Genomic DNA, 17,874 nt, shown 5'->3' with positions numbered 1-17,874 from the left:
GATGGGCGACAGCGCTGGCTTTAATATCTACTACACCGTTCAGGATCTGCGGCAGATGAAGGCAACAGAAGCACCTGCCCTCTGAGTGGAATCTGCTTTGTGATTGGACCGTCTTTGTCCAATCATTTTTAAAGTGTAAGGATGGAGTCAAAATTGTGCTTGTAACCTCAGGGTCGTACACTGTGAAGGAATTTTGAGCATCAAGTTCTCCAGTTTGCTGCTCTGTATCTGTTCACAGATTTGGCAAAAGCACCGTCTTCCACAGTGTCTTTGCGTTACCTCACCACTGATATCAGTTGCTCAGTTTTTATTTTTCAGTTCAGTTTTTCTTTTTACAAATACAAATCTTATTTGCCCTTTTCACTGTACACTAATAAGACATAACAAGCTGTACTTGGTATCAAATTAGACAAAACTAGAATTATGTTCTTAGAGGGTAATTTACAACACATTAGAACAGAACTATGTTGTAAACTTTTTTTTTTTTTTTTTTTTACAGCTTGCATAGCTTTGGTGAGCAAAGTGATGCATCAAACAGATGTTACAGAGTAGCTCCTCATTACTTCGTCATTATATCACAATGAATGACTTCACAACGAATAGAGACGGCAAGTTTCAACACAAGTATTCATATTTGTAATCACATCCATGTTGGTTTTTTGATAAATTAGTGATGACAATTAATATACTTGTTTGGAAACTTGCTGTCTCTGATTGGTTGTTAAGGAACTTATTTGATGATATAATGATGAAATGAGGAACTACTCAGTAACAACTCTGTTTGATTTATCACTTTACTGACCAAGACTCTACAAGGTGTAAAATATCACTTTATCTACAACTTTGTCCTGCAATGGAAAGTCATTTTATTTAATACAGTACCATTGTATGTTTTCATAGGGATGCCGGAATCCAACTCGGGCCAATACCACACCTTGTCGTCCTCCACAACCAGCAAAAATGGTAAGTCATATTCATGACTCCACCCCATACCGATATAGGCTCAAATTAGGGTCCAAATGATTTTGAACTTGTGAAGTGATGTTCACAAATAATTCCAACGTTTGTAGTTGTGAATCAACCTTTGTAAACCTGTGAAATGAATCTGTATGAGAAAGTCAAGTCTGTGCATGGGAAAATAATTTTGTCCTTTTGACAAAGACATTTGTATTTGTTACAAAAAAAAGACTTTGTGACTCAAAACTATGAACAAATGATCAGTGTTGAGGTTAAAAAACACTAAATAAATAAATGGTTTTGTCAACAACTGTGCTGATATAGAGCAGGAAGCTGTGAAACTCTGCTGTGTGTGACCTGCTGAGTTTTACAGTTTTCAGCTTTTTATCTGTACACAGACATTTACAAAAGCATTTCTTTTATGTGTGAAACCCTCACCACTGACCATTTGTGTAGTTTTATTCAGAGAGTCTGTCTTTGGAGCAAATACAAATGTCTTTGTCAAAGGATAAATTTTTTTTTCACATGCACAAACTTCCATTTCTCCTGCAGTTTTATTTTACGGATTTACGAAGTTTGATTTACAACTACAACTTTTGGAATTATTTGTAAACATTACTTTACAAGCTCAAAATCATTTGGACCCTAATTTGAGCCTATATAGGTGTCGGGGGAGTAAGTCGGGGGAGTAAGTCGGGGGAGTAAGTCGGGGGAGTAAGTCGGGGGAGTAAGTCGGGGGAGTAAGTCGGGGGAGTAAGTCGGGGGAGTAAGTCGGGGGAGTAAGTCGGGGGAGTAAGTCGGGGGAGTAAGTCGGGGGAGTAAGTCGGGGGAGTAAGTCGGGGGAGTAAGTCGGGGGAGTAAGTCGGGGGAGTAAGTCGGGGGAGTAAGTCGGGGGAGTAAGTCGGGGGAGTAAGTCGGGGGAGTAAGTCGGGGGAGTAAGTCGGGGGAGTAAGTCGGGGGAGTAAGTCGGGGGAGTAGCCTCGCGCGAGGCTGAACGAGCCCGATGGCTGGGCGCAGGGCCGCCTGGGGGTCGGGCTGTCCAGCCTCGCGCGAGGCTGAACGAGCCCGATGGCTGGGCGCAGGGCCGCCTGGGGGTCGGGCTGTCCAGCCTCGCGCGAGGCTGAACGAGCCCGATGGCTGGGCGCAGGGCCGCCTGGGGGTCGGGCTGTCCAGCCTCGCGCGAGGCTGAACGAGCCCGATGGCTGGGCGCAGGGCCGCCTGGGGGTCGGGCTGTCCAGCCTCGCGCGAGGCTGAACGAGCCCGATGGCTGGGCGCAGGGCCGCCTGGGGGTCGGGCTGTCCAGCCTCGCGCGAGGCTGAACGAGCCCGATGGCTGGGCGCAGGGCCGCCTGGGGGTCGGGCTGTCCAGCCTCGCGCGAGGCTGAACGAGCCCGATGGCTGGGCGCAGGGCCGCCTGGGGGTCGGGCTGTCCAGCCTCGCGCGAGGCTGAACGAGCCCGATGGCTGGGCGCAGGGCCGCCTGGGGGTCGGGCTGTCCAGCCTCGCGCGAGGCTGAACGAGCCCGATGGCTGGGCGCAGGGCCGCCTGGGGGTCGGGCTGTCCAGCCTCGCGCGAGGCTGAACGAGCCCGATGGCTGGGCGCAGGGCCGCCTGGGGGTCGGGCTGTCCAGCCTCGCGCGAGGCTGAACGAGCCCGATGGCTGGGCGCAGGGCCGCCTGGGGGTCGGGCTGTCCAGCCTCGCGCGAGGCTGAACGAGCCCGATGGCTGGGCGCAGGGCCGCCTGGGGGTCGGGCTGTCCAGCCTCGCGCGAGGCTGAACGAGCCCGATGGCTGGGCGCAGGGCCGCCTGGGGGTCGGGCTGTCCAGCCTCGCGCGAGGCTGAACGAGCCCGATGGCTGGGCGCAGGGCCGCCTGGGGGTCGGGCTGTCCAGCCTCGCGCGAGGCTGAACGAGCCCGATGGCTGGGCGCAGGGCCGCCTGGGGGTCGGGCTGTCCAGCCTCGCGCGAGGCTGAACGAGCCCGATGGCTGGGCGCAGGGCCGCCTGGGGGTCGGGCTGTCCAGCCTCGCGCGAGGCTGAACGAGCCCGATGGCTGGGCGCAGGGCCGCCTGGGGGTCGGGCTGTCCAGCCTCGCGCGAGGCTGAACGAGCCCGATGGCTGGGCGCAGGGCCGCCTGGGGGTCGGGCTGTCCAGCCTCGCGCGAGGCTGAACGAGCCCGATGGCTGGGCGCAGGGCCGCCTGGGGGTCGGGCTGTCCAGCCTCGCGCGAGGCTGAACGAGCCCGATGGCTGGGCGCAGGGCCGCCTGGGGGTCGGGCTGTCCAGCCTCGCGCGAGGCTTTTATTAAATGTTAATTATTAAATTAATTAGATTATTAATTATACAAAACCTTTTGGTGGGAAAACATAAAATCTGACACAAGCTATGATTCTAAGCAAAATATTTTTGTCTTTGAACGTGTATGAATGTGTAAATATTTTATTAAGCGTGACCAGGATTCAATTATTCATTCATTAGCTATACCATTTATCCTTTTAGGGCCACAGAGGGGCTAGAGCCAATCCCAACCGACACTGGGTGAGGGGGGCTACACCTTGGACAGGTCACCAGTCACAAGAAGGACTAAATTTAAATTCTTTTACTTAAATAACACACACTGTGGGAAGTGAGGTCACATGACCACTGGGCCGAAGAGCAGCACAGGTGTGCTGACTTGGCAGCTCACACAGGTGCCTTGAGTTTTCTTTGTTCTGTGTCCTGAGCTCATTCTCTGTTTTCTGTCTTAAATTGAGCTGCTTCTCTCCATCATTTCACCTTTGTTCCTGAGTGTGTCGAGTGAGTCGTTCAGTTCATTATGTTTCCTGGAGTCATGTTTATTTTGTTGTTAAGTAGTTAATCTGATCTCCTTGGTTTGTTCTCACATGATTATATATTTAAAGTCAGAATGTATTGATGCACTGATTCTGATTTAGAATCGTTTGTTGCTTTATTCAAGACAATATGATGGGATTTCACCTGTATGTAGCCTACGCTTTCTTAATCTGTAGAAATATAACCAGTTCACTAACTACTCACACCTGACTGACTGCAAGCAAAAGATTAAATACTTTCAAATGGAACCTGTCGACTGCTTCTCCTCCTTTGCCCATATTCATGAAGTCAGGTGCAGTATAATCCTAGAACACATGCATGTGTGAAAAATGACATTTTCAAGTTTACATGATTGTTTTAGTAAAGTCCCCTGTAAGCTTCTGTAATTACTTTAGCATTTATAGTTTTAGTCTGTTATTTTTCTGCAGCAGATGAAACACTATATTATAATCACGGTTGTGTATTTAAAAAAGAACCCAACTCTTTTTAACTATTCACATTTCTTATTCCTGTGCTCCAGAAACCAACGGTTAAAAATGTTGAACAGTGAGTAGGACGCTGTGAGGCCATTAAATGTTTGTGTAATCTCTTACACCAAGATGAATGTTTCAGATCTTAAACTTTATGTCCAATATAAATTCTGGATGAGACCTGTTACAGCTTAAACCACACAGCTACTGTAAATTACGGCTCAAACTACTTTCAACTTGAGTAGCCTGACTGAGGAAAGGAAGCATTCAACTTTTTGAGAATGAAATTTGCAAGCAAGTCTATACTGCCAGACTATGTTTTTGTTTTTATTTAGTTCATTTGTACTCAATAGCTCCTTATGTGGGGGCGGGGTCAAAGAGTAATACAATTTCTGCATTCCTCACTGAGGACATTTAATTGATATTTTAATGAAATGCAGAATCCCTGATACTTCATTAAGTCAGTGCCTTTTGATTTGTCTGTGGGGTGGCCCCATTTAAAGGTTCTACGGTGCATCCGGAAAGTATTCACAGCGCTTCACTTTTTCCACATTTTGTTATGTTACAGCCTTATTCCAAAATGGATTAAATTCCTTTTTTACCACAAAATTCTACACACAATACCCCATAATGACAAAGTGAAAAAAAGTTTGCTTGAAATTCTTGCAAATATATTAAAAATAAAAAACAAAAAAAATCACATGTACGTAAGTATTCACAGCCTTTGCCGTGACACTCAAAATTGAGCTCAGGTGCATCCTGTTTCCACTGATCATCCTTCAGATGTTTCTACAACTTGATTGGAGTCCACCTGTGGTAGATTCAGTTGATTAGACATGATTTGGAAAGGCACACACCTGTCTATATAAGGTCCCATAGTTGACAGTGCATGTCAGAGCACAAATCAAGCCATGAAGTCCAAGGAATTGTCTGTAGACCTCCGAGACAGGATTGCAACGAGGCACAGATCTGGGGAAGGGTACAGAAAAATTTCTGCAGCACTGAAGGTCCCAATGAGCACAGTTGCCTCCATCATCTGTAAATGGAAGAAGTTTGGAGCCACCAGGACTCTTCCTAGAGCTGGCCGCTGGGTCAGTCTGAGCGATCGGGGCAGAAGGGATTTAGTCAGGGAGATGACCAAGAACCCCATGGTCACTCTGATAGTGCTCCAGCATTGCTCTGTGGAGAGAGGAGAACCTTCCAGAAGAACAACAATTTCTGCAGCACTCCACCAATCAGGCCTGTATGGTAGAGTGGCCACATGGAAGCTACTCCTCAGTAAAAGGCACATGACAGCAAGAGTTTGCCAAAAGGCACCTGAAGGCCTTTCAGACCATGAGAAACAAAGTTCTCTGGTCTGATGAAACAAAGACTAATACATCCATGGTTGGACCCCCTGGTTGGACCCCCTTTTGTCTTCAGAACTTCCTTAATTCTTTTGTGGCATAGCTTCAACAAGGTGCTGGAAACATTCCTTAGAGATTTTGGTCCATATTGACATGACAGCATCACGCATTTGCTGCAGATTTGTCAGCTGCACATCCATGATCCACAACCCAAAGGTGCTCTACTGGATTGAGATCAGGTGACTATGGAGGCCATGTGGGTACAGTGAACTCATTGTCATGTTCAAGAAACCAGTCGGAGATGATCTGAGCTTTGTGACCATGTCTACATGCCTAAATGCATTTAGTTGCTGCCATGTGATTAGTTGATTAGATATTTGGGTGTATCAAACAGGTTCACCTAATGAAGTGGCCGGGAAAGTGTATATATTTTTTGATTTTTTTTTTTTTTTTTTTTTTTTTTTTTTTTTTTTTTTTTTTTATTGTACCAAAATTTTCACATTTAGATATATTTTATTTTGTATGTGTTTTAGTCTTTGGTAAATGGGTGTAGTTAGTTTGGATCATCCTTTATATTTCTCTATACATTATTTATTTGTCTGGTAAATCTGTGTTGTTAGTCGGACCCATTTGAGAGATCGGACGCGCTTCCGGAAGCTGTCAGCTGTGAACACCGCATCAAGTGCAATGAGTTTTGAGTGGCCCTGGCAGTACAATTTTCCTCCGTTTTTTACGTGAGTCAGCTTTTTCTGAACCACATTTTAAAAACACTGATTAGCTTTGCTTATTAGTCTCCGTTGTTTATGTGTTATTCAATCGAAGTGTGTTGATTTGCGAGCTAGCATCACGTTAGCCGGCTAACTGGCTAAACGAAACAGCTAGGGAAGTGGATTTACACAGCTACTGTCTTTCTAAAGTTTTTGTAACAGCGTTAGTCGATTTCGTTCAGCGACTTAGTAACACTGCAAACATTAAAAACACAACATGAGTGATTAATCATAGTGTCTGTAAGAACCACTGTAGCTGTAGCTAGCTGTTTTGATAGCCAGCTTTACCTCAATCTCAGCTGTCAGCTAACAAAACATGTTTATAAGCGTTTATAAATAAAACTTACAGGTCCATAAAATATTGACCAGCGTTAGTTAACCAGTCCTTTGACCTATTTGATTCTGTGACACGATGTGGAATTCCAGCCGTATACTGACACTTAAAAATGTTTTTTGTTTTTTTTATCATGGTCATCCTCAAGATATAGATAGATATTGCCATAACATCACAAGAAACAAACACAAGTTAAAAGATCGCGGTAGTGGTAAGAATAAAGGTGCAGGTTAACAAAACTGTAAAATAGGCTGGTTTGGATAAATACACAGAGAGTACATTTGTTATGTTGATGTTTGTGCTGGTATAAGTATGTAAAGTATCTAAATTAATTCAGTTTATGCGCAGTTTTTGCATACACCTTAATAAAACTAATACAGTCTAATAAAACAGTAAATCCTACCTTCATGATTTGTGCTGAAACTGTTTTAGAGAAATGTTGATTCAGCCATTTTTGAGGCTCTGATGGTCCAATTATTTTATCCACCCTGTTTATGTCAAAGAGGGTGGGCTAAATAACAGGCACATCTCTCACACTACTCTGACCTCTCACACTACTCTGACATACTTGTAGCCTGCCAGTACCTAGAAAGACCTCAGTGCTGAAATTCCTTTAAAACAAATGTAACAAAGATATAACAAACAGATACAAGGGGAATTATCATTTCCTGTGTGCTGATACCAAGTATAAACTGGATGTCTTGTGCTTTACACTGGCAACCGTTTTAAATTACTGTGAATGCAACACACAGACTGTTGAGAAGTGTTATCCCAGGAATTGTTTAAGTTCCATTGGTAACGTCAGCGATGCTCCATTAAAACTCACTGATAATATGTGATAACTATGTTTTATCTCCTGTGGTCTCTTTTATTTAGAAATGCTGATTATTTCTTATAAATCATTGTTAGATAAATGAACAAGGTTCAAACAGAAGATGCTGTAGTAGCCTTTTATTTGCACAATTTCATTGCTGCTGTTTGGCTAGCAGCCTATTTTAAAAAAAAAAAAAAAAAAAAAACTAAAAAAAAAACTATTAATAACAAAGTATGAACAATGATGCATCATGCAGTGATGTTTGCCACTTGGTGACTGTGCTTTCCATGTTTTGCTCATCTCATTATGGACAGGCTACAGCCCAATGTTGACACGAGACAGAAACAGCTGGCAGCATGGTGTTCCCTGGCTCTGTCGTACTGCCGGCATCACAAGCTCTACACCCTGGACGTCATGGAGGCTCAGGAAAGCCCCGTATTCAACAACAAGAAGATAGAGCGTATCCTAGCAGTCTGCCCGTGGTTCAGCCACAACCAGGATTTTTACCATACATTATACAGCTTAATTTATAAGCTGCCTCCATCACTGGGATATAAAATTACACTCCACCCAGAGGATATAAATGTTGACACACATTGCAATCAGGGTAGCTTTAAAATGCTTTTTTATGTACCACCTTAGTAGCTGCTCTCTTGCTCTGCCGTAGCTTGTGTTAAATTGAATTTGTGTCACTTGATGTCTTTTAATTTTGATGAGCATACACTCAGCTGCCAGTGTATTAGGTGCACCTATCTCAAACTAAACAACAAACCTGCAATAATATCAACAGTGATCCTTACTCCATGAACACGCAGTTTAACAGCACCACAACCTGAATCCTCCAAAATGATCATAAAGTTGAACCAGTTTTAAATAAAATTGAACTTTATATCCTTCGTAAAGGGAGGATTTAGGTGTTCTTGATAAAATGGCAACTGAATGTGCGTTTCACTTTAGAGGTGAAATCATGTCAAAATGATTACTGAAAACAGTTAACCTCTACAAGTCAGTTTTTCTGGTGTTAATGTGAGTTTTTGAACTTCAAACTACTGTTGTCAGCCCTTAATTGAGTTCCAGGAAAACTCTCAATGGAAGCAATTCAAGTTGTGTTTGAGGAACTGAGGAAAAAGGGTAAATTTTGTTCTGTCTGGATGTTTGTGCTGTGTTGAGATTAAGACTGATTATCTCTTTGTCTCACTGCAAATTGATTTCATTAGCATTAAACTTGTAGTATCGTTGTTTTTGGCTGACCTCAGGCAACCTGGAATGGCTGGACAAAAACAAGTCCCGGTGTTTAGTAATGTGGCGACGACCAGAGGAGTGGGGCAAGTTAATATACCAGTGGGTGAGTCATCACACCAAGAGACACCCTGTACTGTTTGTCACACGTTTGCATTTTGCATTTCTGTTCATTAGTGGAGCTGACAACAGATGAATGGAAAGCAGAGTGTTGTTTAGTGGCTAATTTGCAGAACCATGTAAGAACAAAAAGATCTAGACTGGTTGGACCTTTTTTTTATAAAAAATATGTACACATAGAACATAGAAGAACATAGAACATCTACGTGTTGTGTCACTACTAAAGTCAAAATAAGTAAATAATGCTTCCAAAATAAGTTCGGGGCTAGGAAAATGTTAACTAACTGATCTGATGCATGTAAACACATATATCTAGGTCGCTACAGTGCATGTCAACATGTTGTTGGATTACCATGGTAACCAGAGCGGTGTTTCATAAAGGAGGCTCAGAAAAGCAGAGCTTATTGTTTAAAGCCTGTGTTGAATTTTCCTAACAAAATCAAGTTTAGTTTATTTCATGATTTTGAAACGCACAGACCAAGCATCATGTGATGACAACAGACATGTTAAGACAAAACTGAAATGCCTGTGGCCACAGAGCAACAAAAACAAGCAAACAATCACTGCAATAAACACATGCAAAAGAGAACTTTTAACAGGAAGTTGTAGATGAACTGCATGCCTGTGGATGTGAAAGACTCAACTATTAAATAACTTTGACATGTCATATAGGACAGAGGTGTGTTGTTTATACTTACCCATTGCTCTGTATGTTCCACTGTACTTCTCAAACAGTTTATAATTTTATTTTTTTTTTTAAGAACTGAGTGCTAAAAGGATCTGTCTGGCAATATTCAGTATTATTGTCAACAGATGCTTTTAAAAGACCAAAACCAACAGTGGATCGATTCCACTTACAAGAATAGTGCTGTGTATTAATCCGCAGCTGAAAATAGTCCCCCAACAAATGCATTATTAACTCCTGGATGAATAATATTTGCTAAAAACTATGATGTTCAGTTGTTTCAGGAAATAACTGAATTTAAAAAGAAAAGAGACTGTATATGTGTGTATATGTATTTTAAAGCGGCAGCAGCAGCAAATGGGATTCATGCTGAGGAAGTCGAGAAGTATTGAGAGATGGCCTCACACATTGTTTGTGCACACCTCACTAAAGGTAGAAATCTCAGCTGGATGACTCACCATGAGCAGACCCAGCATTCTTCATGTCTGATGAAGACCTTAAGTTTGTCAAACCCTCATTAAATGCTCTATTTATACTCGTGCTCCAGATCTCAGCCCTCCTGTGTAAAAAAATAACCTTTTTTTTTTTTTTTTAATCAGACAATGAAGTAATCTAAAGAGAGCACGTGTTGTGACTGTTGAAGGAAACCATTTATTACATTAGTTAAATAACTCTGATGTTAGTTACTTTCCCAGAGAGTGACCATTATTCTGTTTTCTGACATTTTAGGTTTCCAAAAATGGGATGGTCAACTCTGTGTTTACACTTTATGAGCTGTCCAACGGTGATGACACAGAAGGTGAAGGTATGGCACCACTAAAAGGTTAAAATGAATCGGGATGAATACATTGTTTCAGGCTGATTGATTTTGTGTTTAATTGTAGATAAATAAACAGTGTAGACCTTGTTGAAGTCAACATTCAGGAAGTGCACACAGAACCAGTGATTTCTATTAACTCACGTGTCAAAACTACAAAAGTCGCTTTTATTAATGCACGAAGCAAAGTGCATGCACCCAACTACTGTAATTATTCTGAGGTACTTTAACTTAACTTGAGTATTTCCGGTTTGTGCTACGTTATACTTCCATTCCACTACATTTATTTGACAGCTTTAGATCTTTTCAAATTAATATTTGAAATAAATTATGATGCTTTACTGTTAAACTAACCAGTAGAATATTAAGTACCTAAAATAATAGTACCTATTAAGTACCTAAAATTACAACATGAAGTAATAATATCCTATAATACAAAGTATTATTGATAATATAACAGGTGTGTCTCTGCTTAATGAATGTTTTTACTTTTGATATTTTATGTACATTTTGCAATAAATACTTTTGCACTGTGTCATTTCTGAAGGATCTGAACACTTTTCTGTTTATTCCACTTTCTTTCTTTTCATTATTCTGTTTAATTATTTTGTACTTTTAATTGCCTTTTTTTTATTGTTGCCCTGAAATGTTTCAGTCTTGATTTTAACCCTTCAAGCACCTTGTCCTATTATTTTGAAATGCGCTGTATAAATAAAGTAAATTTTTATAATTATTACTATTATTATTATAGACAGTAACTGTTTATTTTAATTGTTCCTTCTGACATAAACTCTGCTTTGTTTCTTTCCCAGAGTTCCATGGTCTAGAGGACTGGATGCTCCTTCGCTCGCTGCAGGCTTTACAAACAGAAGGCAAAGCAGAGATCATCACCATGGATGATGGGAAGGGTGTCAAATTCTTCTGAAACGGTGCTGGAATCACACACACTCTGTCTGGGAGCCCTCATACTGTACCTTACAGGCAAATGTTAAGATTTAGCCAATTTACGGCTACACATGGTGCACCTCATTGCCCAGCCCAGAGGATGCTGGTCCAGTAAATGTTGTTGCCTTTTGGTTCGCCCAGTTTCAAAGCCTTTTCTTATTGGAAGAGAACCAATATCATTTATGCGTGCTTGGGGAAAAAGAGCATTTGAGGTGTCACAGGTAACATTTGTTGCCATTTAAACATGCAATGAGTCTATCAGGGGACTAAATACTATCATATCTGAATACTTTAGGGAAAAATCTTTCCCAACCAGCTGTAACTTTACTTTTTCTTTGTTGTAAATAAAACTAGTTTTATGCCAATTTTCCCTGTTAACAAATTCACGCAGTATAATTAGCTCTGGACCTCTGCTCGGCTGTTGTTCCTCTACTCCAAAGAAATCCCAGAACACAACACCAGAGGGACTTTTTATTTTGAGAATAAATGCTTCCAGAAGAGGAACACCGGGGAGACTTGGACCACCAATCCTGGCTCGACTCAGCTGAGTGTAATAATAGTGGACTTCACGTACAGATTGCTGTCATCCCATTATTGTGCAGTAGCTACTGTGACACTCCTGTTATCCTCTCTCTCTGTCTATATTCAGTTCCTTTTTTTCATATCCTGTAGGAAAATAAATTAGAAATTTGCTAAATGTGTGTTTTTCATGTCTCGACAGAAAGCTTCCATTTTTTTTATCCCAAAAATGTCCTTGAATTCTCTCAGAGGATGCGTGGAAAAACATGAGTGATAACGTTAACAGTGTGCAGATGTGCTGAGCCAAACCACAGTGATGGATGTGCTCTGCTTTCTGCCTGCAGCTGTACAGTGAATGAACGGGGCATGTTCCACTCACATCATGTCCCAGCCTGTGGGGATGATACAACTCCAGGGAATCCTGTGTGTGTTTGCTGATAACACCCAGTGTGCGTTCTTGCGGGACAGGTGGGCCCCTGCGTGGCCTTGGCTGATAAAAGTGTCCTGTTTCAGCAGCAGTGGGCGACAACTCTCCGCGGTATGGCTCCCTCTGCAGGTTAGGCCCGTCCGCTGCGCCCCCCCCCCCCACCTCCGTGGGCCCCATACAGTATCTCTCTCATTCACGCTAATCAAACGACAACATATTGACACAGATTGAGAGAAGCTGGTGGTGGGGTGACCCACCAGTTGGAATTAAATTCAGAGAAATTTGACGTCTTTATCAGTGAAGGGCCAACTGGAGGAGGAGGAGGAGGAGGAGAGCGCTTTCTGCTGCTGATTTTGCGGACAAGCTGTGAAGGGAGCAGCACATGTACTTTTGGGAACCTGTTCAGGTAATCAATACAGGGAAATACCAAAAAAAAAAATAAGTTCATGGATCCTCTCATAAACCCTTCCTATCCATCTTACATGCATCCGACCCCACGATACTGCTCCAATTTAGATTTTTAAAGATCCTTTTTGGACACCAATTATTCCTAAATGAAATGAAACATGAAAACACTAAGATGAGAGATGCTGTGGTTTTATGGAGCATTAGTTTGCAAACACTCCTTAAGTCAGGCTGTAATTACTCCCTCTGGCTCGTCCTATTAGCGCGTCAGAGCTGCGAGGGGCGGAGTCGGGAGAGCGCGCTGGGAGCGCACAGGACGCGCAGCCCTCCGGAGCTTTGTTGATATAGGCAGCTCCGTCCTTTCAGCGGAGGTTATGGCTGAGGACTTTGCAAAGAGAGGAGAAGAGGACAACGGGGATTATTTGATGGGAACGATGCGTTAAAGTGCGTTTATGAGAAATTTTTTCTACACAGCGCCTGTGATGAGTGAGTATGTCTTTATTTTTCAGTTTTTTTTAATAAACTTAGAAGTTATTTCTAAGGTTGACTAATGCTACAGGTGAAGGCAGCACAGATATTAAGTGAGTTTATGTTAAAATTTTGTTTTGTTAGTCATGAAACAAACCTGTTATTTTGTGGTCATCCATTGTTTAAAGCCACTGACATCATGGAAATGTAACGCTCAACTTAAAGTAACGGTACTCTGTTGCCCTAATGCCATTTCCACATTTAGGCTCTGAATCAAGAAGGCGTTGAACCTGCTGCAATGTCACACGCACAGGTTGAGATACCAGGACGCGGTTTCCCAGGCCTCTCTTTGGATATGACCGACGACTGCTTGTCCCGGGTGCCATCCGTGCTGAGGACGCACGGCTTGGGCGCACGGAGAAACTCTTACGGGCTGCAAAAAATCAGCATGGACATCGATTCGCCTCTGTACAGCGGCGTCCTTTCCAAAGCCTTGTCCTGGTCAGCGGAGAATATCCCAACACTGACAGAGTCCAGAGCTGAGGACGAAAAAACTGACGAGTCTCCGCCGTCTCCGTCTCCACTTTCCAGCCCGGGGACCAGCTCCAACACGCCCCCAAGCAGCAAGGAGCCCGACGCCGGGTCCCTCACTGGTAACTGGGAGCCCGTCCCGAGGGCCAACGCTCAGGAAGCCAGTTCGGACTCTGAAAATGAACTTCACAACAAACAGCACAAGGTCCTGTCTCGCATCACGTTTGATACGCAGTGGGAGCAGGAGGAGAAAGAAGACGTGGAGACCAAAGCGGTGGCGACCTCACCTGATGGAAGATATCTCAAATTCAACATCGAGATTGGAAGGGGGTCTTTCAAGACGGTATATAAAGGGCTGGACACAGAGACAACAGTGGAGGTGGCGTGGTGTGAGCTACAGGTAGGAGGCCTTGTTTTTATGCTTCACTTTAGACTCTAAAAGTCTGTAAACTGGAGCCGATCAGCCTCATTTAGTGTAAGTTAATTTAATCAGTTAATTAAATTCAAGTAAAAGCAGTGATAGAAGTTTTCAGCTTCTTCCTATTCAAAAATCAGTGCCCTCACAGCAACAAACCTGAGTCAACTATACAGGTTAATATCCTACTTTCCCTGCTTTCTTACCCCACTCACCTCTAATCCCACCCCCTCCTCCAGCCATCAGGGTTGATGGTGAAGCAGCTAATCTACTGCATATTATTCCTTGTTGACCTTGAGTTGGGCTGTGTCAGGCCTGCGCATGGTAACCCAGGTCATCCCGTCAGCAGTCAGCTCCAACTGAACCACTCGGTCCGCCATGATCCCCTCTAATCTCTGTTTTCATGATCAACCGGTGACACCAAGGCTGGCTCTCCAAGTGGCTCACGTGCAAACCTAAGAACAACCGGGGGGGGGGCAGCTGCAGGGTCCACCACTGTCATTGTTTGTGTGTGGTAATGGAGCCATACGTGCTTTGAAATGTTTCCATCCTGCAGGACCCAAGCCAGGAAGGGCATTCCTGCACACGTGTGTAGCATGTAAACATCAGAAGTAAGACAACGACTGTTTGCTGTTTGTCTTTCTCTCTGCTGATGTAAAAATTGTAGAGGTGTCAGTGCTCCTTTTTTTTTATGTTACAATGTTTGGCATGTAGACGCCAAACAGCCTGGGTAGCAGCTGCCGCTTCTCTCGCTTACATGGTTTGATAACACAGCGGGGGATTTAAAGATTTAAGCTTTAACTCCACCGTTAACATTTGCAGTTGTGTGTGACGTGCATCTTTAAACCACTGACACTGAACTACATACCTGCTGGCAACAGTTGCTTTTAGTCTGATCAGTCCGATCTCGGAAGTTGTGTTAAGATGAAGCTGCACATGAAAGCACCTTCTCCCATCGCTCGGTGACAGACGCACAGAGGTGGTCTTTGTCTTGCATTTAAAAATCTGCATGAAGCATCAGAGCACAGACAGCCGGGGATTATCTTGGGTGAAGTGAATCTGCCTCCAAGGCTCAAGATCCAGCACCAGCAGGTGGGGACTTCTGCCTCAAGGGCCCACCTGTCAGATCACACAACAGGTGTCTGTTAGGGGGAGGTGGAGACACCGTCACTCCCGAGGCTCTGGTAGGCACATATGTCCCTTCACCTGCGCTGTTACAGCACAGTCATAGACGTTTCACACCCTGGAGGCAAAAACAAGCAGGGGTTCCTCAGTATCTGTGGTTTTGACTTTTTAAAGCATCCCCCTGCTTTTAACTTTTGTGGACAGAAAAGTTGCAACACATTATGCTGCGGCTCTGTGGCTGGGGGCCGTGTAGGAAACAAGCATGTTATTTCATCTCTTTACTTGAGACATGAGCCCAGTTAAGCTCCTTAATCGTTCCTAATAAGCTTAAAGGTGACCATTGTTGATATGGTTACTGTTGTGATAAGTTAACCTCACAGAGACAGACTTGGCGGCAGCAGTATTTCTCGACCAAAATCACCACCCGCCCTCCACATGTGCCCCTGATTTCTTAAACGAACACAAAAGCTGGCTGTTGGTGGCTAAACACAATCACTCCTGTAGTGTTGACGGAGCAGCAGTCGAAGGTGCGTCATTACAAGTCAGGTAGAAATGCCTTAAGCTCTCTTAACTATGTATTATTAAGCCTGAGCTGTAATCTGCAGGCAGTTTAAATCAGCTATTCAAAATGTGGAGGAAGTTCAAGCAACGTCTGTTCCACCTGATTCCCACTTGTACAGATCGTCATTTGAATTGCTCATAATTCCCACTTCTCCTGTGCCTCCTGTGTCAGTGTTACACCGAGCGCAGGTCTGCCTGGGCGGTGTCCACAGGAACTTTTTGTTCCAGAGCACAAAAAATAAACAAAACATTTAGATTCTTCCATGACATGCAACACCAAAGATCAAGACAGTACAAAATCCAGACAGGGCTCACATCACTGCTCTTAAACTAACCAAATGTTTATATCAAGACTGTGATATAATAGAAAAATAACCAATCATTCATCCTTAAACTTGTATTACCAAAGTTTGGACCTTACACAGGTCTTCCTGTGTAGGAAGGAAATAAGTAATCACAAGATATTTATGTAAAACATAATTTTTTTTGATATCCAGCACTTAGCTCACTGAGGTGTTGAGTATGTACATATTCCAGCCTGATATACTGACACTACAACATGCACAAACAGTCACACTGCTAAAAGAGGATCAGAGTCTCACTGATATTTTGCATGGATCCTATTATTTCAGCTCATTACCAGTATGTCAAATCAAGAAACGTCTGCACAGAAATGCCAAAGACATTATTAGATTAATAATGTAATTGAGAAAGTGTTGCCATGACAAGAAAGCAAAATATCCTGCCTACTACATATCTTACAAGCAGTTAATAGCTTAATAGACTAATTTAAAAGGATCCTCACCAAAAATATTTGCATATCTTATATATTTACCTTAAAAAAAATGGAACAATATTTTATTAGATCTTTTAAACTCTCAATTATCCCAACTTACCAATACTTGATAAGCTTTAAAAATCGTGAGTTTCTATATCTGATTATTATTTCTTTACTTGTTTGGGGATCATGAGCAAACTGTCAGATTCTCAACCTCTGTATCCCCCCCTGTTTCTCCCCCTGCCTAATCCATGCAAACTACATTATGAAATTGGAAGGAAAATATCAGAAATTCCTTGGCTATGTAGACTGACAGAACACTCTGCTCTCTTTGATAAATGAACAGGAACTCTATGAGATATACTTTTAAACTGTGTCTGGACTCCTGATGCCAAAAGTCAAATCATCCTGATTTCTTTGTGCCACTGTGTCATTCTTTGAGAAATTGAAGATTCGAGACTGATGTAGTTTTTTTTTTTTAAAGGAATCTCTTACATTTATCAACCTGTAGACCTGTAGAGCTATAAAGACGTGTGGCTGTAAGTTTAGAGCTGCCTGGTACTGTTGCTAAAAGAAGCATGACAAAAAAAAAAACTTCCCAGGTGGCAGCTACCTAGCAACCCTTCCCCCACAGACCAACAGGTGAGTCAGGTGCAATTTAGTCAACATAGACTGAGCTTTGAAGGAAATGTGGAGGTAATAAAAAATAGATGAGCCATTGTATGGGTTCCTCCCACTTCTATTCATCTATTCAAAAAGAAGAGTTCTCAGCCTCCTGGAACTCTGCTGCTGTTATGTCATCGTCATTGCTTCCAGCACAAACCTGAACTAAGTATGAAATGCTGATCATCAGTGTCTGCGTGGACCTGGCCCCCCTTTTTTTTTTTTTTTTTTTTTTTAAAAGGGCATTGGTTGTGCAATAGCTGATCTTATTCAAGGTTGGCAGTTTCCAGCAGTTTCCCTCGGCCTGCAGCAGACACTCAGACACTTTTATACTTTCATCTTTCATTTTCAAACCCCAACCAACTCTGTAATCACGCGCTGTATAAACAGCTTCACCATGCTCTACTTCACCACAGCCACCTGTATTTTCAGTATTATCAGTGTTTATGAGGGACAGGCTTAACGCGAGATCGGCTTGAGTGCATTTAAAAATACTGCTGCACCCACAACCAATTAGTCAGTTCTTTTAATGCATAAATACAGAACTGTTGATTATGACGAACCAAGTTGTAAAAATTGGTGCACTCCTTGTGTGGTCATGGTTCTGTAGATGGTCACAAACTTTTTTTTTTTTTTTTTTGGCTAATTAGAAGATTTCATTGTG

At 42.9% G+C, this 17,874-nt stretch overlaps 2 protein-coding genes across 8 annotated transcripts in view; both read left to right on the top strand.

The window, feature by feature from the left end:
- The window catches only part of vps25 (vacuolar protein sorting 25 homolog), a 45,198-nt gene extending 33,183 nt beyond the window's left edge, over positions 1 to 12,015 (top strand). For 3 of the 5 annotated variants that reach the window (XM_071463144.1, XM_071463146.1, XM_071463145.1), the window contains 2 exons: positions 901 to 963; positions 3,449 to 4,029. Coding sequence is in view for 2 of the 5 variants with exons in the window: in XM_071463147.1 (XP_071319248.1) it covers positions 4,024 to 4,073; positions 6,218 to 6,331; positions 7,827 to 7,972; positions 8,590 to 8,643; positions 8,769 to 8,857; positions 10,286 to 10,361; positions 11,186 to 11,298 (642 nt within the window). In the remaining 3 variants the exon portion in view is untranslated. Of the gene's footprint in view, positions 1 to 900; positions 964 to 3,448; positions 4,074 to 6,217; positions 6,332 to 7,826; positions 7,973 to 8,589; positions 8,644 to 8,768; positions 8,858 to 10,285; positions 10,362 to 11,185 lie in introns of those variants that run through there. The other 2 variants (XM_071463148.1, XM_071463147.1) reach the window with 2 other exon arrangements.
- Positions 12,016 to 12,139: 124 nt separating this feature from the next.
- The window catches only part of wnk4a (WNK lysine deficient protein kinase 4a), a 42,686-nt gene continuing 36,951 nt past the window's right edge, over positions 12,140 to 17,874 (top strand). For 2 of the 3 annotated variants that reach the window (XM_071463142.1, XM_071463140.1), the window contains exons 1-2: positions 12,140 to 13,155; positions 13,403 to 14,068. In XM_071463142.1, the coding sequence (XP_071319243.1) occupies positions 13,436 to 14,068 (633 nt within the window). In that variant the 5' untranslated portion in view covers positions 12,140 to 13,155; positions 13,403 to 13,435. The remainder of the gene's footprint in view (positions 13,156 to 13,402; positions 14,069 to 17,874) is intronic. The other variant, XM_071463141.1, reaches the window with a different exon arrangement.

Source organism: Trachinotus anak, unplaced genomic scaffold, assembly GCF_046630095.1.
Source record: "Trachinotus anak isolate AG129_WGS33_773 ecotype Australia unplaced genomic scaffold, CSIRO_AGI_Tana_v1 ptg000025l, whole genome shotgun sequence".
NCBI classification, from domain to species: Eukaryota; Metazoa; Chordata; class Actinopteri; order Carangiformes; family Carangidae; genus Trachinotus; species Trachinotus anak.
This window is presented reverse-complemented; position numbering and strand designations above follow the sequence as displayed.